The following is a 24,280-nucleotide window of genomic DNA, read 5'->3' as shown; positions in this document are numbered from 1 at the left end:
AATAATAAGTGGCGATCGTCTCTGATGAACGTCAACGTCAGAAGCATAGACTAAGACTAATTCCACTGCCGGGGCTCTTCCCAAGCTTCGTTAAAAGATGAAAGCTTATTTCAAAACCAGATGATATGTAAACAGATCTAAGAACTTACTGTGAAAGATGCAGTGAAAGAAATAATAAAAAAAACTGTGCACAACCTTTGGTGTTTAGATTTCAACGTTAAGTATTGTATCTATGGTTTAGATACGCCGTGTCTGCAGTAATCTGCACTGCAATTTATGTATTGTCTATGAATACTCTTTGTTTTGGGCTGCTACGTGATATCAATATTAGCTGAATTAGAATATAAACTTTAGAGTCTATACGATTTCAACAAGCATCTTGCCTTTAAAGTAAGTGTGTATATTTTATTAGAAACGTTTTATTTATTTTATAACCATTTAATTTTACATTAATGACATTACTAACTCGAACTATAACCTTAAAATAATTTACAGAATAAAATGGGTGAAAGATACAACATTCACAGTCAACTTGAACATCTACAGAGCAAATATATAGGCACAGGCCACGCCGACACTACAAAATATGAATGGCTTATGAACCAACATCGCGACTCTTGCTGCAGTTACATGGGTCATCCGGATTTGTTGAGTTACTTTGCGATCGTAGAAAATGAATCTAAAGCGCGCGTAAAATTCAATTTGATGGAACGAATGCTTCAACCATGCGGCCCACCGCCAGAAAAGCCTGAAGATTAAACGCTTCGATTTTAAAAATAGAATTAAGCTAATTTACTTATTATTTGACTTTGAATCCCTTATCATGACATAAATTCGAGCAGTTTGTTTTCATTTCTATAACCTTTAACAAACACAATTAGTCTATTCAAATAGTACCACCAAAAACTCAACTATTATCAATAAAAACTACAAATTTTAATAACAGGTATAGTTTATAGTTTAGAATTGGTTCAATGGTCAAATGTTTGACAATCTTATTTTTATATACAAACTTGTTTCATATTGTTTTATCTCAAAGAAATCAGTTTTGATTTCCATTTAGCCTTATATATATACAGTCAAAATCTGTTATAACGACATCGAAGGGACTGCTCATATTCAGTCGTAAAAACCGATAGTCGTAACAACCGGTAATGTTTAATGTGTATCGTGCAAGTACAAACAAATCGATAGGGAATTATTGGAAAAATATATTTACAAAATACGTGATTTTTCTTCAATATTAATTTGTTTTCTTTTTCTTTGCGACATTTTCAAAGTTTCACGAATAACTCCACAAAGTTTTGGTGCGTTTTATGTATAGATAAGTAATAAACTAACTGAAGAGATATGAAGAAGCGGTCTTTGACTCTACTGCATGCACGTGTTTTGTTTCTAAGAATTAGAAAAGACCCTACACTAAACTAAATCCTATTGTTTTCTTTCCTGATTTTAATAGCCATTGAAGACAAATGTGGATACCTATTCAAATTGTTTACAATATAGCTTAGCCGGTCGTTCTAACAGATCTAATTCTCCAAAATATTAGTTAAATGTGGTCGTTTTATGAGGTATGTCGTTATTACCAATGTCGTAGAAAGCAATATTTTTAATAAGGCGGTCATATGGCATTCAGCCGGGACCTTTGTTCTAGGTTGTTATAACCGGCATGTTGTTCTAAACGATGTCGCAGTAAACGGTTTTGACTGTAGTTTAAATATAAAGTAATTTAAGAGATTCTTTAAATAACCTGGGAGTATTTTAATCATGCATATGCTTATTAAAATATTGAAAGCTTCTTTTTGATATTTTTATTATGTATGTCTAAAATTGTTAAATAGGTTACATTACAATGAACCACCAAAACTGTAAAATTTAGGAAATACATTCATCTTTCAAAGGGGAAGCCAAGTAAAATGCAAATTAGTATTCATTGACCATTTAATAAAGATCTCCATTCGTCCATTTTCTTTTTCAAAATCTCTTCCCGTTTCTTTGTTTCTGCTTCTAAGTGTTTTTTCAATTCAAAATTCTTTACAACATCCACAACTAGAACTCTTTGTATATTCGGAACTATTATTTCACATTCTTTTAATAAAACTTCCATTACTTTTGTGACACACTCAACATCCATAGAACCGATTTGTGTGAAATCTGAAATCTGTTTTAACTGTGATAACACTGACATTGTTATAATTCCGTGGTTTACTTCTGTGCTGTTCTTTGCTATATGTTCTTCTATTTCAGTGGGGTCAATGAACATTTTGTTGCCTATGACTGCTACAGAGCATGATGTGATTATATCAAACATTGGAACGGCGGCATTAGCTAGAGCAAGTCCTGCTGCATTGATAGCAGCTGCTAAACATGACCCGTCATGTTCTAAGATGTATATTAAAACATCAATCTAAAATAGTAAGAAAATGAAGAAATGAATTATTTCATTTTTACAGTCAATCATTATGAGTACATTGGATGGAATATAAATTAATGATGAATTAACAATAATACTTAAAAAAAATTTAACTAGTTAGTAAAAGTAGTCTATATTACAACAGACAAAAATATGAGCTTTGGAGAAACTGTAACAACACTATTCTCTTTCAAAAAACTCTAAATTCATATTTTCAATTATGTTTTAAGTTGTGGCATAAGTTGATGGAATATATTATGTTAAGTGCTTATATTATTGTCCTCAGCTTCTCGAATGGCGGTTGCGACTGGCAGCCCAGTTAGGGAGGTTATTTGATCACACCAATGGTTAGGTAATCGGTCGTGGGGTCTCTTTCCATTTACTCTGCCCGTCACAATCACTTTGTCCAAGTTATATGACTGTCGGTGGGCAATATGACCGAAGTAGCTGAGGATCCTCTTGTAACAAATTGTTGAGAGCCAGACGAGATGGAAACAGCTCACGACACAGGCCACGATCAAGTTTCAGGGACACAATCTTCAGCGACGAAGAAGAAATTATTGTCACTTAACTGTGACTGATCATCAATGAGGTTTTAGTATTTTATTTTTTGAAAGACTAGATAGTATTGTCCTGAAAATTGCAGTCCCTTATTGCTTTGGATATAACGGAATTATTATTTTACCTGATAGTTTGGGAAGAAGTGCCTACAGACAGCCGGTTCAAGAGCCTGCCGTAAAGCAACAGACAAGGCTTTCTCTTCTACATCAGGAACATATGGTCGACGTTTCCTCGGGCATGAAAACGGTGCAAATTTCACTTCACAATATAACTGGCCAAGCTGACTGAAAGTTAAAAATGGAAACAAAAGAATAAAAAAAGATTTATTATATGGCATTAGGATTAGGATTTATTTAAAGCTATTATAGATATAGTATATGGTGGCCCAATGTATTTTTTAAAGCTCATGTTCAATTAGTTTAATCTGTGGGGAAGAAGAATAATTTCATTTAAATGCCTAAATGTAAGCTTTTTATATATATAGCTGAAATATTGTTAAATGAAGTATCTATGTGAAGTTAAGGTGAAAGAACATACATTAGCTCTAATAGAAATTATTTATTTAATTTCTATACATAATTCTACATACCGGAATTCATTTTGATGTGGTATCTCCCTAGGATCAAATACAGAGCATACAACTTTAGTTTTCCTTAACTCCACATATGCTGAACCCTTTGCTTGTGAAACCATGTCAGTTCTGGCAACTAAAAAAAAAAGTAGATTTGATATATTATTATGTGGAAACTGAAAAGTTTACAAAATTATTTGTAAATTTTCACTAAAACGAAAATAAGAAAAGTAGTATTGCTGCAAGCTGCAAGAATGTTTTGGAAATATTCTTGAAAACAAATAATTGATTCGTGAGATAATACATTAATATTCAATATCTTGTAATGGAGCTATTTCCAGTTGTGTTATCAAGAGACCGAAGCTAGCGATGCAAGCGTCCCAAAAAGAAACAACGATTCAATTGTTGAAAAACACTAAACCAAACATGAAACTAACACATACAAAACATACACATGCTGCGAGCTTCATTTAGCTCACGTCCATCTTTTCTTTTCCCGTTTTCATCATACAGATCTTTTAATTGTTCGTCGTATGTTTTCAAGTAGTCTTTAGTATATATTTTATATGATACACTATCTTCTGGACCATTAAATCTTCGAAAATCTAGCGGCATGATTATTTACTTGTTTGATACTAATTTATAATGTCACAACATAACCTCAATAAATAAGTAGTTTGTTTTTCCATCTGGAAATGCAAAGGTATTATACCATGCGACCTAATCTTTTATATATTTTTTATATAAGAAATATTATACCTATTATGAAATGAAATGAAGTTGATCAATATGAAACATGATATAAAATGAAATGAAATGAAAACGAAATGGAATGAAATGGAATGGAATGGAATGAAATGAAATGAGATGAGATGATAAAATATGGGATGAAATATAATCTCAGTAAAATGGCGGTCATTTACTGAGATTTTTTCAGGTGACTTTGTGGAGGATCCCGAGAAGTCAAGTCCAGTGGCTTTGTTTCATTTTCCCACACTTCTGCACTTTCACAGATATTAAACAGTTAATAAACCACCGTTATTACACATTTAAACATGAAGAAACACTAAATAGACAAAATAAAACAAATCACACAACTTCACTCCTCGCGTTCCCGCCAAAAAGTCTCTAAACGCAATTGACAAATGGTCAGTATTAGTAGTTCCAGTTTCCAACAGGACAGGTGAAGATGTCGATCATACAGCCTATTGTACTTTAATCTGGTAGATAAAAATTATATTGAGTGAAAAATTATAGGTATGGATAAAATGAGGTGAAGTTAATTTGTGATGACACGAGATTAGACGGGATGAAATAAATCCTTAGTAAAATAATATTTATTTACTGAGACTTTTTCAGTGATTTTTTTAGAATATCCCACAATGCCACGAAAAGCGTCTTTAGTTTCATTTTCCCACATTTGTACACTTTCACAGATACTAAACAGTTAATAAATCGCCGTTATTACATATTTAAGCCTAAAGAAACACTGAATTAATAAAATAAAACAATTCACACAACTTCGCTTACCGCCCTCCAGCCAAAAACCTGAATGACCAACCTGAATGGTCAACGAATTTTTTTAGAAAAGTTCGATTCCGATTCTATTGGCAAAGGGTAAAAGCTCATTGAATTAAATTTTATTTATAGGTGAAGTTGTAGGATCTGAACGGCATGGGAGTAGTTTGAAGTCGTCGTGGCCTAACGAAGTCGTCGTGGCCTAACAGATAAGACGTCCGGTGCATTCGTGTTGAAGCGATGCACCGGTGTTTGAATCCCGCAGGCGGGTACCAATTTTTCTAATGATATACGTACTCAACAAATGTTCACGATTGACTTCCACGGTGAAGGAATAACATCGTGTAATAAAAATGAAACCCGCAATATTATAATTTGCGTAATTACTGGTGGTAGGACCTCTTGTGAGTCCGCGCGGGTGGGTACCACTACCCTGCCTATTTCTGCCGTGAAGCAGTAATGCGTTTTGGTTTGATGGGTGGGGCAGCCGTTGTAACTATACTTGAGCCTTAGAACTTGTATCTCAAGGTGGGTGGCGCATTTACGTTGTGGATGTCTATGGGCTCCAGTAACCACTTAACACCAGGTGGGCTGTGAGCTCGTCCAGCCATCTGAGCAATAAAAAAAAAAGAGTAGATAATTTCAAAACTCACAATTAATATTGCCTTTTTTTTCGTTTTTTCATTATAAACATACAATGAAATGAAGGACAGCCAGATAAGTAATCATCGTTGATCTTGGATATCAATAATTCCCAAGACGCAATATAGCTAAGGCCTCTGCTTAAATTTCATAGAAGGGAATGGAATAGAGCTAGTAAAACTCCTTGGTAAGGAGTTTATTTTACAGCCACATGATAAGTAATCAAACACATAATAATATCTAGGAAAACACTGTGTAGTTTTAGAAAGTACGGATGAATATTTCTCCAGAGGGGAACGGTGCGATAGTAGAAAAGCGACCTCGAACAATTGCTTGAGTTCTATAAAGTCTAAGTTTTACGCCAGGTGTGAAATACTTCGCTCTGCTGACGCTTCTCAACATTTTGGAAATTTCGCTTTACCTGATAAAGAACCACAATACTGAACACTGCTCGAACTGTTGGGTTTAACCATCCTTAATATTCTTGGGAGGTTGCAAGGATACTAAGGATCTTGAGAGATAAGCAATAATAACTGGCTAAACATTTTGGATAGCAAGGATGCTATCGCAATGGGTCTGCTAATGAAAGAGTCACGTCACGACACTTTTCTTAGAGGTATTTTGGCAATCTGTCAACACTTTCAGGAATTTCTGCCAGTGTTGTGTATATCTATCTATCTCTTAGGTTTATGGCGTTTCCTTTTAGATTTAGTGTTGTGTATACGTAAATGATACGTCACAATGTTTCAACTGTTAGAAATGTCAACTGTCATGTAAACCGAGCCGCACGGTATGATTGGTTTGGTGTTTGGGGTTTAGTGGCGAAAAATGTGGAATTTAAGATAGGAAAAGTGGGCATTTGTGTTTATACAGTGTACCTAGTAATGAAATAAAACAGTGATCTGAAGTCTAACATTATTTAAAAAAACAATTAACTGAAGCATCCTTGATACGGTAAGTTCAAAACGAATTTTGACTGAGCTGACGTTTCAAATTTACCAGTACTGAATAAATGAAATTAAGTTTATGCAATGATTTGTTTAAAGTTATTATGATAAAGTTAAAATTATGTTTATTTAACGATAACACAAAACAATGATAATGCAGAGTATGTGATCTGAAAAGGAAAACTGTATAACCAAATTAAATTTATGATACATTTACTGTCACTAAATCATAGCATGTAGAAACGATATTTTTGACATGATAACTGAAATCCAAGCGGGACTATTATTCGGATAAGAACTACAAACAAATCATGATACCATTGTTCCATGATTAACAGATTTCTCTTGAATACGTTAATATATTTTCGATAGGTGACTGATCCTACAGCATCACTGTCACCAACCTTGAATCACAATCAACAGTCAAATTACTGATTTTGAGAGTTCCACAAATTTTTAATTATGTTTTAACAACGTAAAATTATGTTTTAAAACAAGTTTATGCTTAAATAAAGTTAAATGTGATTTTCCGAAATATCTACTATTGTCTGTCTGTATGTAATTAATATTTGAATAAGATTGTCTCACTTATGACATATCCTTCTTCCACTGACACTTGCTGACAGTACTTAGTGTAGGCAGTATGTTGGATGTGCCCCTGACATTGCTGACATCTATAAGCAATGGTAACCAACTACCGGCAGTTGGGCCGTGTGCATGTCTGCCTACAAGGGCAATAAAAATATTTTAGGACATTGTTATAATTTAAGGATGTGAGATCTTGATGACCTATGTGATTATCTATTTGTGGCGGGTAGCCATCATATAACACAAGATAATTGACAGATGCCTGAATCTCGCTTATGACATTTTCAAGATAAAGCGCATATATACAAGTTCTGAACAACAACATTTGGACTGTCGGTCTACCAAGCAATATCACCCGCTCGGTGGAAGATCTTCCTTTCGTCGTAAACCCCTACACTATTATAGCTATAATTTTTCATAATTATAGGTTTTTCACCTTATTTTTTTATACAAAGTACAAAGTAGTTAATAAGTATAAATTAATTCAGAAAATTCAAAAATGATTTCTTAAAATAATCAATTGTTGATATACAAACAAATAATTATAAAAGACTTCATATTGTTTGTCTTACAATTGAATTTCTACTTAATTTAAATTGAAAATAAATTTGCATTACTTATAATATTAATTAATGTGTGTTTCAAAATCTCTTATCTACAGTGATAATACAGTGTTGAGTGGGTATAACATTATGACCCTTAAAAATAGATTAATGACAAAGATATCTTGTAAGTTAGTCTGCTCAAAATTAAATGTTTATTGTCAATATCATTCAATTCTACATATTTAAATGATAATAAGATATGAATAAATTACTCATCATATTTATTTTATCTCTGAAGTATATATTGATGCTTGAAAGGCAAACGAGACTAAGCGACAATGCGTGAACTTTACAGTAGACTAATTTAAAGTTGAAATACCTGAAAAAAAATTTTTTAATGAATCTAGCTGTAGAATTGAAATGATTTTAATAGACCTAGAAATATTTTTTTTGCGCATCGTATATGTTTATTAAGGTGACTAAGCGACAATAACTGCTTTATATCATTTATGTATAAAGCAGTTATTGTCGCTTAGTCACCTTTGCCTTTCAAGCCTCGATATGATTATACAGTTTTCGTGAGTTATAGACATGATTAGAACTACTGTTTAATCTCATGTTCTCACTGAAGTCAAAGAAACTGCCACAACATAATATATCCATTAGTTCCATTCCACTGTTCTGTTTATAAAATAATAGACAGTAAATTGCACAATAATGAAATGTTCACAATTTATACCTTAGTCATCCGTGGCCACAAAAACTGTTATATTACTTCATACATTGAAAATAACATAATGATAAAACATGACATTAAACTGTATAAGTAATTTTTTAAGTACTATTATTTCACATGACTAAAAACAGTTTTACCTCATGCTTCTCTTGTTATTCCTTGTTATTGATGTTTTAAATAAATCTTATTTATTTACAATAAATTGTACTACTAATTTTGTGGCTCGGTAAACACTGACTCAGAGTTGAGTTAAAAATGAAAGTAGTATGGGAGACGTATTTTTGTATTGAACTTCTACAAAGTTGTACCAGTGTTATTTATTTTGCTCAGTGTGTCTCAATATATTTATATATGTATGTATTTATTTATTGATTATTGAAAATGATAGTGTGTATAGAACTATGTAATGTTTACGTCATAGAAGTTTAATGTACACAATGCAGATAAAAAAATTAGCTGAAACTCATTATCTCTTGTCTGTGTTTGATAAAAACCAAATATTTTAGATTTATCTGTACCACTGTGTGCATACTAAAATTCTAGCTATGACTCAAAAAATATAAGAAAGTGAAGCATTAGTATTTATTTTCTAAGCATTCTTGTTGTGTTAGTTTGATGTAAGCTGATCTTAAGGGCTAAATTCATCAAAGGCTGAAAAAAAAAATATTTAAAAAATATAGGAAACAGAATGACATTACATTATTTTGTGCACATCAGCTAATTACATTATATTGAATTCAGCAAATGTCAAAATCACTTCAAAGCTTAAAGTTCGCTTTTAGTTAACATGTACACAAAATTGAAAATTACTACCGTAAACCGTTTTGCAATGTCAGTAATTTTAATAAATTGAAATGAAATAATGGCATAACTAGATAATTTTTTATTTTTTTTTCTCTTGGGTGGACGAGCTCACAGCGCCCAACTGGTGTTAAGTGGTTACTGGAGCCCATAGACATCCACAATGTAAATGCGCTACCCATCTTGAGATATAAGTTCTAAGGTCTCAAGTATAGTTACAACGGCTGCCCCACCCTTCAAACCGAAACGCATTACTGCTTCACGGCAGAAATAGGCAGGGTGGTACCCACCCGCGCGGACTCACAAGAGCTCCTACCGCCAGGAATTACGCAAATTATAATTTGTAAATCAAATTCAATTCTACTACAGATATCCAAGATGTTGAAAAGAAGGAGTATATGCCTAGCTGCCGGTGTCTTCGCAGCGACATGGGTAATTTCTGTCGCTCAAGAGCACGGGCCGCTGCCCCCTTCGCCGTCCCCGCCACTGCATATAACGACCACAGAGGTTAGTTTCTGGATGTAAATATCACTACGTTGTATAAAACAAAGTCGCTTTCTCTGTCCCTATATCCCTATGTATGCTTAAATCTTTAAAACTACGCAACGGATTTTGATGCGGTTTTTCTAAATAGATAGAGTGATTGAAGAGGAAGGTTTATATGTATAATAACATCAATAATAAATTACAGTTTCCGAAGCGAAGCGAGGGCGGGTCGCTAGTTTTTTGATATATCGAACACTAGTTGTACCGATGAAAAACAGCCTTACAGAAGACATTACTAGTTGTAATTTTAAAACCTAAACCACTTAATCGATTTTGACGATTTCATTTATTTCATTTCATTTTCTTTTGTAATGGCGGTCCTTTTTGATTTCGCCAAAGTCAAGTTTTATAGTCTGTGGTTTTGATTATGCTCAGCTGATGTCTTTTGGTGAAGTTTGGATTCTTTTTTGTTGGGTGGGCTTCGTGATTGCACAAGGTCACATCAATTTTAATTATTATTATTTTACAAAGTAATCAACTGTTGAATTACTAACCTAAAACAGGACAAACAATATATGTATATATACATATACATACATATATATATATATGTTACAGAAAAGATTGTCAGAAGATTAGTAAGGACAAACAACTTATAGTCTAATGTTATTCTGGTGAACATATTCACATAAAATATTTACAAAAGTTGTATGTACAAGGCTCAACAAAGATTTGAAATTCGTCGGTCTGGGGATAATGTCCGGTAGAACTTCGTAAAGGGAAGGTCTTCTAGGGCAGTTAAAGAAAATGTGTTCTGCTGATCCCTCGTCGAGCCCACACTCACATAGGGAGCTATCCTTGACCCTTATTTTAGCTAGGTGAACCGGGGTACAAGCATGACCTAATCTTAACCTACATATTGTGGACGTGACTCTCTTGTTGGCTTTCCTGTATTTAAAAAACCAAGGCCGAACGAGCAACGAGTCTTGAACATCCGCGTAATGTTTGCCTTTAATGCGCTTCGAAAGGTTCCACGCTTCATTCCAGCGCGATATGAGATCGGCCTTGGCTAGAGACGTTAGATCTTGTGCATAGGTTGTGTAATGAATATCACTACCTATTGTCGTGGCATCCTTAGAACACTGATCAGCACCCTCATTACCCACTATACCGCTATGTCCCGGGATCCAAGCTAGGGTGATTTTTATGCCAGACACGTGACACCGAAAAAGAATTTCTTTAATTTTCAGAACAAAAGGGAGTTTTGACTTGGATCTGAGTTGGTTTGCAAGGATTGCCTGTAGACAGCTTCTAGAGTCGGTGAATATCACCGTGTTGTGTAGCTTATGTGATTCTATATACATCAGGGCTTCAAGGATAGCTAGCGCCTCTCCTGTAAAAACCGAGGCTTGAGGGGGACACTTAAAGTTTAAAATGATTTTGTACTCCGGTATCCAGACAGCGAAGCCTACACAGCCGTCAGCTTTTATTTTTGATGCGTCAGTGAACATAGTATGCCAACCGTTCCATTTACTATTGACGACAGAGTTAAATTTGGCGTTTGCACCGGGGTCATCTTTATTTATTCCGATATTTAGAACAATGTCCGGACGGTATAGAATTGCATTATAAGGTGTGAGGAATAATGGATTTAACCTACATTGATAGACGGGACAGGGGAGGCTGATAAACTTAACAAAACTGGTGAAGAGGCATGGGTGGGACTTATGATTCCAGTAACTGTTGAAATAGATGTGTTCCGAAAGAGTATGTAACTTTGAAATAAGGGGGTGGTTAGAAAGCTGAAAATTTTTGTAAATGAATCTGTCCGATAAGTATTGTCTCCTCAAGTGCAAGGGGGGTTCTGCACATTCAACCTGAAGGGCGTTAATGGGGGAAGACTTCATTGCTCCGATTATGATACGTAGGCACTTTGATTGGATCCTGTCCAAGGAGGTTAAGGCAGACTTATTGCAAGGTTCTAGAATGTGAGTGCCATAATCAAAATGGCTGCGAATCAAGGCGTTATATAACAGTTTTTGAGTGTAGGGGTGTGATCCCCACCATACGCCTGACAGGGAGCGAAGAATATGGATGTTCTTTTCGCACTTTTTGATGATGTGGTTAATGTGTTGGACACCAGTCATACGCGAGTCAAGAACGACTCCGAGAAATTTTACTGAGTTTCGCACTGGGAATATTTTGCCATCAAACGAGACAATGACGTCGGGAATAGATCGCATGCGAGAAAATGTCACTACACTGCTCTTCTCAACTGAAAGGGATAGACCATGATTACCTAACCAGTCATGGAGATAGTTAATAGCGGAGTTGAGGCGAGCAGAGGCATCCCCTAAGTCCCTGACTGAGACGTATAGAGCCAAATCATCCGCATATTGTAGTACGTTGCAGAATGAATTTACCGAAAGTTCTAGGTCGTAGGTATACAAGTTGTATAATAGAGGGCTTAAAACTGATCCCTGAGGGAGGCCCTTCCATAGAAGTCTAGGAGGAAGTAAAGAATTTTGGCAAGAAATTAAAATGGCTCTAGATGAAAATAGATTAGATATGAAGTTAACCATCTTCTCTGGGATACTCAGCTGGAGCATTTTTTGCCTGAGTACAGGAAGAAGGACATTATCGTATGCGGATGCAATGTCAAGAAAAACCCCGACCAAGGACTCTCTTTTAGAGAGAGCAATGCGTATATCCGTTGCAAGGCAACCTACGCTATCCATAGTGCTCAATCCCTTCCTAAAGCCAAATTGACTTGCAGGGAGGATGCCTCTACTCTCCACAAACCACTCCAATCTATTTTTAACAAGATGTTCTAAAATTTTGCTCATGGTACATGATAGGGCGATGGGACGGTAGCTACTTGACTCGTTATTAGGTTTTGCTGGCTTGAGGATAGGGACGATTATTTGGGTTTTCCATTCATCTGGAGGGATTCCTAAAGAATAAATATTATTTAATATGTTTAGAAATATTAATTTGGACGTAAAGCTACATTTGACAATGAATGAATAAGGTATTCCATCGATTCCCGGGGACGAGTCCTTAAGAGACTCCAAAACTGCAGTTAGTTCGTCCAGAGAAAAAGGGGCCACAAGAGTATCAGGAGTAGGTGAATGCGGAGGGGGAAGGGAAGAGGACTCAGCTAAGGTGGGAACGTAAGGGGGAGCAAGTCGACATGAGAATGAATCGATCCAAACCGATGGGTCGTTCGAAGAAGAATTGTGGTCTACAGATACGGATCCGCGAAATCTCCTGACATTATTCCAGACCAAAGAAGGGCGGGAACTGGGAGAAAGAGACTCACAAAACATGTTCCAGCCCAGTCTCTTTCGTTCAGATAGTGTTCTGACTGTCCTTGCAGCTACTTCTTTATAACTTATGTATTTAGCTGGAGACATGTGTAACGCGTACTCCATCTCGGCTTCTTTACGTTGTTTACATAGATCAGAGCAGTCAGAGTCCCACCAGGGAAGTGATGGGATTTTACCCCTAGAAGCGTTTTTAGTAGGAATCGCTGTCTCTGCTGCTGAAAGTAAAGCATTCCTAAAGATGGAGTAAGCAGCATGGGTGTTCTCATGGGGGACTGGGGAAAGATGAACCAAAAGAGCGTCAACAGACTGAGAGAACAGGGTCCAGTCCGCCTTCGACAAATTAAATTTAAGTCGAGGGTTGCGAGGAGGGAGTATATAATTAGAGGAGTCAGGAAAGGACATAAGGATGGGGAAATGATCACTACCATGCGTATTGCACAGCGTAAGCCATGTGAGGCGCGAAGAGGTGGCTGGAGTGCATAGAGAAAGGTCTACAGCGGATTTTGGGTTCTGGCCAGGAAGAACTCTACGTGTGGGGGAGCCGTCATTGAGGATGCAGAGGTTGTGGTCATCAACTAGGTCAAGGAAGGCGGAGGATAGGGAATCATTCTGATAACAACCCCATGAACTGTGGTGGATGTTAAAGTCACCCAATACAGCAACAGGAGGGGGGAGGGCACCAATGATTGAGAATAGATTTGTTAGGATGGACATGTTAGGATCAGGTATATAAACGGATAAAAAAGATATATCTAAGGCTCTAACAGCCACTACATTGAAGCAGTTACTGTCATGTGGAGGGAGGGTGATCTGGGAATATGGGATGGATCTCGAAACTAAAATGCAGCTACCGCATTTTCCGTTGTTCTTATCATCCCGGAGGCACGCAAAACCGGGAACCCTGAAGCGGGAGCCCGGGAGTAGGCGTGACTCCTGGACAGCAAAAATCAAGGGGTTATGCTTATTTATGAGAAAAATCAGTTCAGCTTTTTTTAATCTAATGCTGCGACAATTCCACTGTAGGATTGTTGGGAACATTGTTGAAAATCGAAATCAGCTGAGTCAGTTTTTGATAGACGTTGTTCGGTAGGGCTACATCATTCATTTTCGAAATGATGTTGATGAGGGTGGACAAGAGAAGTTCTAGTAGATTTTCTTGTTGAGGGGGGTTGGGAGATAACAGAGCGCATCCGTTGGGGGTGGTGGAGGCTGGAGTATCTACAATACGACAGTGGGCTTCTCTATCGTAGCCTGGGCTTAGAGCAGCAGAATATGGGCGTCGGGCTATATTAACAGTCTTCTTATAAGAAGAGGACTGAGAATTGGGATGGAGTGGCTGAGAGAGATCAGTGTGGATTGTCGGAGGATACGTGGACGGAAATGATTGAGTCATTCGGGCAGTATCTGCAAATGATCTTCTCACCTGTGGGAACCTAGCCGATGCTTCTAAATATGAGATGCTTTCCTGTGACATAACTAATTTGATCGATTTTTGTCGACTGTGCTCTGGGCAGGATGTGTCAGTGGCAGAGTGGGGGCCGGAACAGAACAGGCATAGAGGGGATGACTTCGAGCAGGTAATTCCTTCGTGGGGTTGGGAGCAAATAAAGCAACGAGGGGCTGATCGGCACTGCGTTGAAATATGGCCGAATCGGCAGCACTTGTTGCACTGGATAATGGGAAGGACATAAACTTCAACTGGGAGAGAAGTAAAAAAGCAGAAAATCCGATTTGGAAGTTTTTGACCAGAGAAAGTTAAAACTACAGATTGGGTAGGTATCCAGGTAGGGACATTATTTTCTATTTTCTTCCTATTCAAGCGGCGTGCTTTAATGACTGCACCGCAGCCAGCAGGAACTTCTACCGATTGGACCAGCTCCTCTAAAGTCCATTCTACTGGAACATCACGCACAATTCCCATTCGTGTAACATTATAAGATGGGATGTTCGCTTCAAATTTAGCCGGCTGAAGTGCTGGGTGTTCTAGAAAAGCGTTAGCCGCAGCAGCAGATTTAAATTCCACTGAAACCCTGTTGCGGCCAATGCGTTTCACACCATCCTGTATTACATTTTTTATGCTGTTTCTGAATAGAAAGTGTCCGAATTTGATGGGTTTCAAGGTGGGACCAGCAGACACATCTGTTACCGTCTTATTAACGTGGACTAAAAAAGGGGCAATGTCATCTTCACAGTATCGGGTCTTACGTTCAACAAAATCGGGATGTGTGTACGTGGACTGAATCGACGGCGAAGTTTGTGAAAGATTAGTAATCGTTTTTTTAGGGGGAATGTTTTCCTCAGACTGTGGTGGTCGTTTTCTGGAATTGGGTGGATCTATATCCATCTGAGAAGAAAAGTTTTGTGAGTGGGGCGCACGTGGTCCTTTATAACCTCCCCCGGGATCGTGCGGGTCATCCATGATTCTTACCTTTTAATAATATAACAAACACAATATATTTACACTCACGGCACAACAGATATATACCAACACCAACACGAATCAGTAGCGCAAGTCAACAGCAATTTAAACAAATAATATTAATTAAAACACCGGGAAACTTCGAAGACACTTGTGTTCACACTCGACGTCACCCGAAGCTCCCAATTCCATGTCCGATTTTGACGAAATTCGACTTGGAAATAGTTTAACCCTTTAGAAATAATATAGGTTACGATTCATCCTACTTTGCGCGCAAATCTTCGCCCACGCGATATCAAGATAAGTTTATGCGGGCGAATGTACAGGTGGACGGATAGTAAAGATAAAAAGAAGTTTTTTCACTGATGACCTAATCTAGTATTCTCATTTAGATTTTGTGTAGTGGGAACAAACACAAAACAATTGAAAGTGCAACCCAGGCAAGTGCAGGCCCCGAATAACAAATATAGTTACCAAATGTATTAACTCCGGTTGGGTGTTGGACACTCTAGTACAATAATGACAACCACTAACCACTGGACTTTCAAGGCGAAAGATAAATTGTATTGTACTTAAGCATAGTCCTTAAGTTTTGCAAGTACTTGACTGTCGTAATAGATCTTTAACTAAATGGTAATAATATATGAATAATCTTATTCCTTTCCGACTGTCTTTTTCGAAAGTTTGATTAATAAAGATCATTGTAGTAAAATTCACAATCTGAAAGTAATTACTATGAAAAAAAAAAAAATCATTTTACGATTTAGATTTATTAAGAGATGTTGATAGCAGATGTATTTTGAATGACATGCGGTAGGTATCACGATCTTTAACGGGTGTAAGAAGAAACTATAAAAAAATCTATCAAGTACGTGACGCATAATGTATAGTGAAGGGTTCCGTAGGCGAAATTTTGTGATTGTATGGATTAGTGCACGAGCGCACGTCCCCGGGGTACCTGGTGTACCGCGGTTTCATCACACCGTGAACACCGCCATATATGAACTCGAAGGCTCATTTTTATTGTACAACAGCTGCCCCACCTTACAAGTTGGAACGTATGGTCGTTCTTCTTCTTCTTCTCAGTCGGACACTCTTGTCAGAGTGGTCGTGGTTGCGTTGACGCTTTATGTGCAGTAGGACCTGTTAGGTCGCCCATGCTCCCGACAACCGCCCTCCAGGCAATGCGCTTCCAGGTCTGGCGGCTCGAAGCGTTACGAGTACATTCGACCATAGTGGACTCAGTTGCCTTCTTTATTAGGTCAGTCCAGCGGGTCGGTGAGCGGCCGCGTGATCTTCTGCCTTCCACCCGGCCCTGGACTACCAGTCTCTCCATCGAGTGCTCTTTTCTGGAGATGTGACCAAAGAATTTTAAAACCTTCAGTTGCACTGTTGACGAAAGTCGGTCTTTGATACCGAGTTCTTTGAGGATGGATGCATTGGTGCGGAATGCCATCCATGGGATCTTTAGGAGGCGTCTCCAGCACCACCTCTACGTATGGTCGTTAAGCGGCAGAAATAAGCCGGATGATGGTAGCTTATGGTAGTACGAACTTACGTTACGACCTGCCACCAGTATATGTCAGTTGGCGATCGCAGTACGCTGGTATAACGCTCTGAAAACGCTCTGAACGCTCTGAAACGTTAGTCTCGCTAAAACTCGAGAACGGCTAGACCGATTTGGCTAATTTTGGTCTTGAATTATTTGCGGACGTCCAGAGAAGGTTTAAAAGGTAAATAAATATGAAAATGCTCGGAATTAAATAAAAATGACAATTTTGTTTTTCCTTTGATGTCCCCCCCGTCGGACGGATTCCTTTTGTTTGTTTTAAGTTTATTTTATACAAAACTTTAGGTCTTTTATTTACTGAGACACTACGAAGTCTGCCGGGACAGCTAGTATACAAATATAAGTTGATTAAATAAAAATCAAACTATTTGCGTAATAACTAGACAATTGAGACACACGCCTAAAGGTCTGGTTTTCGGTAGGCAGCGGCTTGGCTCTGCCCCTGGCATTGCTGAAGTCCATGGGCGACGGTAACCACTCACCATCAGGTGGGCCGTATGCTCGTCTGCCTACAAGGGCAATAAAATAAAAAGTTTCGAGCTCGGGCATTCTGCCTTTAACATTTTTTTTTTATTCCTTCGATGGGTGGACGAGCTCACAGCCCACCTGGTGTTAAGTGGTTACTGGAGCCCATAGACATCTATAACGTAAATGCGCCACCCACTTTGAGATATAAGTTCTAAGGTCTCAGTATAGTTACAACGGCTGCCTCGCCCTTCAAACCGAAATACATTACTGCTTCACGGCAGAAATAGGCAGGGTGGTGGTATCTACCCGTGCGGACTCACAAGAGGTCCTACCACCAGTAAAATACATATAAAATACATAGTACGAATTTTGTCAGAAAAATTATACCCGACTGCGGGATTCGAACACTGGCATCATCGGAATACTTGAAATGAATACACCGGGTATCTTATCAATTAGGCCACTACATCTTCTGAAACATTAGCAAATAATGTATAATACCACAAATCAACAAACTACGCTTTAATAAAAATAAACAAATCCAATCCGTTGACAAACAGCGGAATTATGATACACATTGTTTTGTGTGCAACTATGTATATAAATTCATATCTATATATTAAATATGTGAAGCAAAAACTTTGTATCCCTTTTTACGAAAATTGCGCGGACGGAGGAGTATGAAATTTTCCACACTAATGGAGACTATAGAGAGGAAGTGCACAATGCTAATATATTTTATAAATAATGCATAAAAGATACATTAAATCAATAAAGAAAACATTACACACACTACCATGTATTTGACACACACACGTATGCATACTATTTATTTATTGTCAAACTTTTGTTCTTGACGTCTGTGGTCTAATTGAGAATAGATTAAATATTGTTTGTCTTTATTAATATTTTTCTATAGTGTAATCTTGGCGTTGAAAATATAATCATAATAGTGTACAAACTTACAATTCCAATTAATTATAGTCGAATTTCGACTACTGCGGGACCTCTAGTCTGTAGTAAAAGTAGCCAATTTTATATTTATTTTGAAAACTGTTTACTATATAGCAGGTACGTACCCGATCAGTTCAAAAAAGTTTTAACTAGCAAAACCGGTTTCTTTGTTTACTCAATATCATTGATTTCATAATGTATCTAGTCCTTCGGTTTCCCCGACGGTGTAAAGCCGGCGACCTCAAACTATATAAATATTTTATTTTTAGTGATGTAATAGTTTCTAAATAACATTTTCGCAAAAACAAATGTTTGTGAGTCAATAAAATTTATGTAAATGGAGCACTTTCCAAATATACGGCAGTCGGTAATCGTGGTGAAGCCCTAGACACGTCCTTATGGATCCATCAGATCCAATAACCTTTGCTTTGGACGCCTTCAGCTCTAATGCTAGGAGCAAGCTTAGGGACCCCGGTAATCGTACTCGTCGAACTCGGCAAAGAGTTCGACGTGCAACCAAACCCATGCATCAGCCCGCTGAGTTTCTCACCAGATCTTCTCAGTGGGTCGCGATTCCGATCCGGTAGTAGATTCATTCGCGAAGCAGTTGTTAGGTCTCCTTTGGAGGCGCTCGGGCAACTATTAGCTAATCCTACCCCTCCTGGCTGAGCCTTTGCTCGCCCACCTGTCCTGGTGAAACTCGAAAGGCCTCTGGGCCACCAGTAATCCCTTATTCATAAAAAAGTCGTGGTGAAAAAAATGTCGATTGTACTAAAATTTTTTAATAAGCTTTGTAATACAAACCAGCTGACGCGTGGGGTTAATGACCTTATGTGTGAGGCCGTTGCTTAAATATGGCGAAATACTAACTTCCTAAAATGTATTACGGCCTGGCCACGGGGATCGGCGGTGCGAACAGCGAAGCGGTGGGCGAGGCGACCATTCGCGCAGCACCGTTTGCAGGCCACGGGTACTCACGTTCGCCGCCGCGACTAGTAAGGAAGTCCGACAGCGAAATGTCTATATCGAAATTATCTCGATATTGCTTACAAATTAATAGTTTTTTGGTTCAGGACCTATTATTTGGAAAAGATTGTGAAGTACATGATTTGAATAAGAATCGGAGTATACCTATAGATGGAGAATTCCACAAGAAGTACGAGAAATACTTTGGGTGGCTAGACTTCCAAATAGCTGGTCTAGCTAGTATTTCAGCTATTTTATTTTTTTATTGCTTAGATGGGTGGACGAGCTCACAGCCCACCTTGTGTTAAGTGGTTACTGGAGCCCATAGACATCCACAACGTAAATGCGCCACCCACCTTGAGATATAAGTTCTAAGGTCTCAAGTATAGTTATAATGGCTGCCTCACCCTTCAAACCGAAACGCATTACTACTTCACGGCAGAAATAGGCAGGGTGGTAGTACCCACCCGTGTAGACTCACAAGAGGTCCTACCACCAGTAATTACGCAAATTATTATTTTGAAGATTTCATTTTTATCACACGATGTTATTCCTTCACCGTGGAAATCAATCGTGAACGTTGAGTGTTGTTGAGTACGTATTTCATTACAAAAATTGGTACCCGCCTGATATTCGAACACCGGTGCATCGCTCAACACGATTGCACCGGACGTCCGTTAGGCCACGACGACTTTAAAAATATAAAATAAAAAATAAATAAAAAATATAAAAATTTCGGCGTTAATTTTTCGCGGCGAAAACAACTAAACTCATTTAATCACTGTACTATTCGCCGCGACTACCGCTCGACTCCGTGGCTCGCGCCGTCCGTATTCATGCATTTGTTTTGCTCGCCCGCCGCATCGCGCGATTCGCTCGGTACATTTCGCCGGTCGCTTCGCCGGTCGCCGGTGCGCGTGGCTTGTTAGGTACATTTCTATGCGCTTGTTTTAGTCGCTAGACGCTTCGCCGTTCGCACCGCGCGAATATTCGCATCGGCGAATGTCCCGTGGCCAGGCTGTTAAATAAGTTTTTACGTTACTTAGTAATGAATTACTACTATTTCAATGTTGAGGTATATAATCGTACGAGATTAATACTATCGCGATACAAAACTAGTATATTTCCGGAAATTCAGAAGCTATTTTTTTTTTTTTTTTTATGTGTACATCTCACCTTGAAAGCCATAGACATTACATCGCGAATGCCATCACTCATCTTGAGTCATGAGATTTAAGTTTAAACTGGAACGAATTAGTACTTGGCAGTAAAAGCAGGTGCGTTGGTGGTACCTATCCGTGCGGGATCAGAAAATGCATTACCACCAGTAATTACGCAATTTTTTGTTGTTGCGGGTATTATTTTTGTTATAAAATGTTATGTTTACCTTCATCGTAAGTCCTTTGTGAACATGTGCTTATTTATTTAGATAAATATGGACTTTTTGGCGGGAACGCGAAGAGTTGTGTGATTTGTTTTATTTTGTCTATTCAGTGTTTCTTCGGTTTTACATGTGTAATAATGGTGGTTTATTAACTGTTTAATATCTGTGAAAGTGCACAAATGTGGGAAAATGAAACAAAGCCGCTGGACGTAACTTCTCGGGATCCTCCAAAAAGTCCAATGAAAAAATCTTAGTAAATGACCACCATTTTACTGAGATTATATTTCATCCCATATCATCTCATTTAATTTCATTTCATCCCAGTTGATTAGTGTCTCAAATTAATCGTCTTCATTTCATTTCACTCCATAATATCATTTTTCATAAAAATATTAATAATATAAATTAAAATAAGACATGACTTAAAGGTCTCAGTTACCAGGTCATAAAATCTCTTAAAAAATTAGATAAATATTACTGCTTGCGGGATTTGAACATCGGCACAGTTGCATAAGCTCGATACGAGTAGTACACCGTCTTATCGTTTAGGTCACGACGATTTCGGATATCTTATAAAATTCCTATAGAATAGCGTATCAGCAGTAGTAATGGTTGTCGGTAGTTGATTTAAAGTTTATCTAAAATTTATCGTATCGCAGTTGGATCGGTATAGAGTGACGTGTCGGCGCCCCACATTAACTTGTCATGTGGAGCTCCAAAATTGATTTTATCTTAACATCTATTAGTAATACGGTGCTGGCACGCTTTGTAAGATTCGCTTAGTAACTCGATACAGGCTCTCGTTTAGTATGTAATAAGCTCTAAATTGTCCAAACGGTTTTTGGTTTGTTTCGTTGCTAAGTAAGCTCGTGTGTGGTCTTCTTAAGTGGTCAGAGCCAATTGTGTCCTACCGGTGGGGGGCTTCAGGACGAACTGTCACCACGCCCATCAGCAATGACGCAAATTTACAAATTATGCTGGTTTTTTTTTTCATTTCTTAGACGTGTGGATGAGCTCACAGCCCACCTGGTATTAAGTGGTTACTGGAGCCCATAGACATCTACAACGTAAATGCTCCACCCACCTTGAGATATAAGTTCTAAGGTCTCAGTATAGTTACCTATTCTCTGTTCTTTGCACTTTGTACTACAGTACGTAATGTAACTCAAACTAAGCAGAAATGGGGTGTAGCGTCTACCGTCTCGTGTGTCTTAGCGTGTCGCCGTGCACTTTAGATTAAGCCAATTTACATTACGAAATTAGTGGCGTGAAATTAATTTCGTGACATTAGTTTTACTAACAGTTTCACGTGTAATTTAATACTTTCGTAATGCATGCATTAATTTCATGCATGGAAATTAGTTTCGTGCCCTGCGCGATTTTTTGGTGAAATTAATGTCATGCAACTAATTTCATAGTGTAAACGCGACGTGAAACTAATGTCGCGAAAGGGCCTGCGCTGTGCGGACGTGTGTATTGTTAGTTCGGACGCGCTTCAAGCGTTGAAAATGGCAAACCAATGATGGAGTACAGAAAAAAATATAGATCTTATTAATGAATATCAATGACAAGGGTCCCGAAACACCTATAGTAAAAAATCAAAATTATCTTCACTCATTCGAAAATAGTTTTTATAACTCTCAGGATCTTCATCTGCTAATTCAGAGACTAACTTCATTGCACCTAAATGCCTTCTTGTTGACCATCCTCGAATCTACCAACTTTTTTTTCTTGATAGTCTTTTTTTAAGTTTATAGGTATATAAGCATTTCTTTAGCTACATTGAATATAGCAAATTATAGCTTTGATGCTAACGGCGCCATGGTTACTGCGATACTGTGGATTTCGCGACACTAATTTTTTAACGAAATTACTTTCGCGTATATCGAAACTACTTTCGTGAAACTGAGCTCAACATGCAAGACACTAATTTCGTAATGTAAACTCGGCATTACGCACTCATTAATTTTGAACTGACTAAAACGATAAGTGTTAACGTTTCTTATCAAATGAATCATTATTTTTCGTTTCCGATATTTTATTTGAACACATTTCAAAAAATTCATAACGTCCTTTAAATTTGGCTTTTGCTTTAGTAATTGAGTAGGCAGCGGCTTGGCTGGTAGGCAGCGGCTTGGCTGGTAGGCAGCGGCTTGGCTGGTAGGCAGCGGCTTGGCTGGTAGGCAGCGGCTTGGCTGGTAGGCAGCGGCTTGGCTGGTAGGCAGCGGCTTGGCTGGTAGGCAGCGGCTTGGCTGGTAGGCAGCGGCTTGGCTGGTAGGCTGCGGCTTGGCTGGTAGGCAGCGGCTTGGCTCTGCCCCTCGCATTGCTGAAGTCCATGGGCGACGGTAACTACTCACCATGAGGTGGGCCGTATGCTCGTCTGCCTACAAGGGCAATAAAACAAATAAAAAAATTAATGTGTGTATTCATGTCTATGGGCTCCGGTAACCACTTATCACCAGGTGGGCTGTGAGCTTGTCCACCCATCTAAGCAATAAAAAAAAACAGACTGTTACTTATCTATCTGGATCGGCGTTCCGTAGTGTATCTTAGCCTCCGAAATGAAAACCTCTCAGACATCTGGCCAAACATGGATCGCAAGGATGAGACTGCACCGCATCATACCAGCCCTGCAAAGATCATCATTAAAATATACATTTCTAATTTATTTTTTACCCTTTGTCGCTTCGGGTTTTAGAACTAAGTCGTAATCGTAATATGATGGAATTAACTGTGCATTCAAAGGTTTTTAAGTAGAAGCCAAATATAAATATTAAACAGTCTTAAATAATCTGAAATTATTGCATGTTTAAAACGGACTAAATGCTAAATTAATAGAACAATACTATATTAAACTCTTACTTAAGCTCCTCATATTCCTACTAAGAAGTCCAAATAAGAAATAATTAATTTCATGTCAACCGCATTCGAATAGAAAAGGATTACATGTGCTTAAAGACTTTAAAGTAAAATATTTGTGCTGAAATAAGACAAGACTTATTTTAGTCTGTAAATAATGCCGAGATAACAGTTTTAAAAACACGATTAAAAAAATTAGTTTGAATAACCCTTGCTTGTAGTAGAATTGTAATAAATAAATAAATAAAATAATGTTGCCTACCATTGACCCCGACTACTTTTGTTACGGAAAATGTCTCGCTAGGCTTCAGCTTCAGCTTCCATTCGATTTTGTTTACAGAAGCTAAAAAAGAAGCGATTAGTAAGATTCACTTACCGTGTTGAGTTTTCAAAACAATTAATATGGATGCAAGTCGGACAGTCAGCGCGCGTACAACACCACGCGCGGTCGCGTCTCTACAAATCTAAACGAACTTCAAAGAAAATTTTAAACGAAATAAAACCTTATCTGATATTTAAATGT

The 24,280-nt window shown here is 37.9% G+C and overlaps 3 protein-coding genes across 17 annotated transcripts in view; 2 read left to right on the top strand and 1 right to left on the bottom strand.

The window, feature by feature from the left end:
- The first annotated feature begins 226 nt into the window (after positions 1 to 226).
- LOC101736232 (splicing factor 3B subunit 5) lies at positions 227 to 1,965 on the top strand. 2 transcript variants are annotated; one of them, XR_009975796.1, is made up of 3 exons: positions 227 to 390; positions 496 to 1,078; positions 1,713 to 1,965. XR_009975796.1 is itself a non-coding variant. In XM_004927468.4 (2 exons), exon 2 carries the CDS (start codon positions 502 to 504, stop codon positions 757 to 759), a length of 258 nt encoding a protein of 85 aa, XP_004927525.1. In that variant the 5' UTR covers positions 231 to 390; positions 496 to 501; the 3' UTR covers positions 760 to 838. The 2 variants fall into 2 exon arrangements, 1 of the variants encoding a protein (XP_004927525.1); XM_004927468.4 differs by lacking the exon at positions 1,713 to 1,965 and having other exon boundaries at positions 231 to 390; positions 496 to 838.
- On the bottom strand, positions 1,800 to 24,260 carry LOC100101185 (mRNA transport regulator 3). 14 transcript variants are annotated; one of them, XM_062674143.1, is made up of 5 exons: positions 24,134 to 24,260; positions 23,415 to 23,528; positions 3,564 to 3,681; positions 3,099 to 3,258; positions 1,924 to 2,407 (listed from the first exon to the last, which is right to left on the bottom strand). In XM_062674143.1, exons 3-5 carry the CDS (start codon positions 3,665 to 3,667, stop codon positions 1,931 to 1,933), a joined length of 741 nt encoding a protein of 246 aa, XP_062530127.1. In that variant the 5' UTR covers positions 3,668 to 3,681; positions 23,415 to 23,528; positions 24,134 to 24,260; the 3' UTR covers positions 1,924 to 1,930.
- LOC101736363 (putative divalent cation/proton antiporter TMEM165) overlaps positions 6,480 to 24,280 on the top strand; it is a 54,389-nt gene continuing 36,588 nt past the window's right edge. The window contains exons 1-2 of the mRNA XM_038018137.2: positions 6,480 to 6,659; positions 9,692 to 9,829. Coding sequence (XP_037874065.1) covers positions 9,701 to 9,829 — 129 coding nt within the window. The 5' untranslated portion in view covers positions 6,480 to 6,659; positions 9,692 to 9,700. The remainder of the gene's footprint in view (positions 6,660 to 9,691; positions 9,830 to 24,280) is intronic.

Source organism: Bombyx mori, chromosome 20 (genome assembly GCF_030269925.1).
Source record: "Bombyx mori chromosome 20, ASM3026992v2".
In the NCBI taxonomy this organism is placed as follows: domain Eukaryota; kingdom Metazoa; phylum Arthropoda; class Insecta; order Lepidoptera; family Bombycidae; genus Bombyx; species Bombyx mori.
Note: the sequence above shows the minus strand (reverse complement) of the source record. Positions and strands in the feature narration are given on the sequence as shown.

What these genes read in the sequence shown, in the direction of transcription:
- LOC101736232 (XM_004927468.4), top strand. Translation starts at nt 502, where the DNA reads ATGGGTGAAAGATACAACATTCACAGTCAACTTGAACATCTACAGAGC.
- LOC100101185 (XM_062674137.1), bottom strand. Translation starts at nt 14,175, where the DNA reads ATGTTCCCAACAATCCTACAGTGGAATTGTCGCAGCATTAGATTAAAA.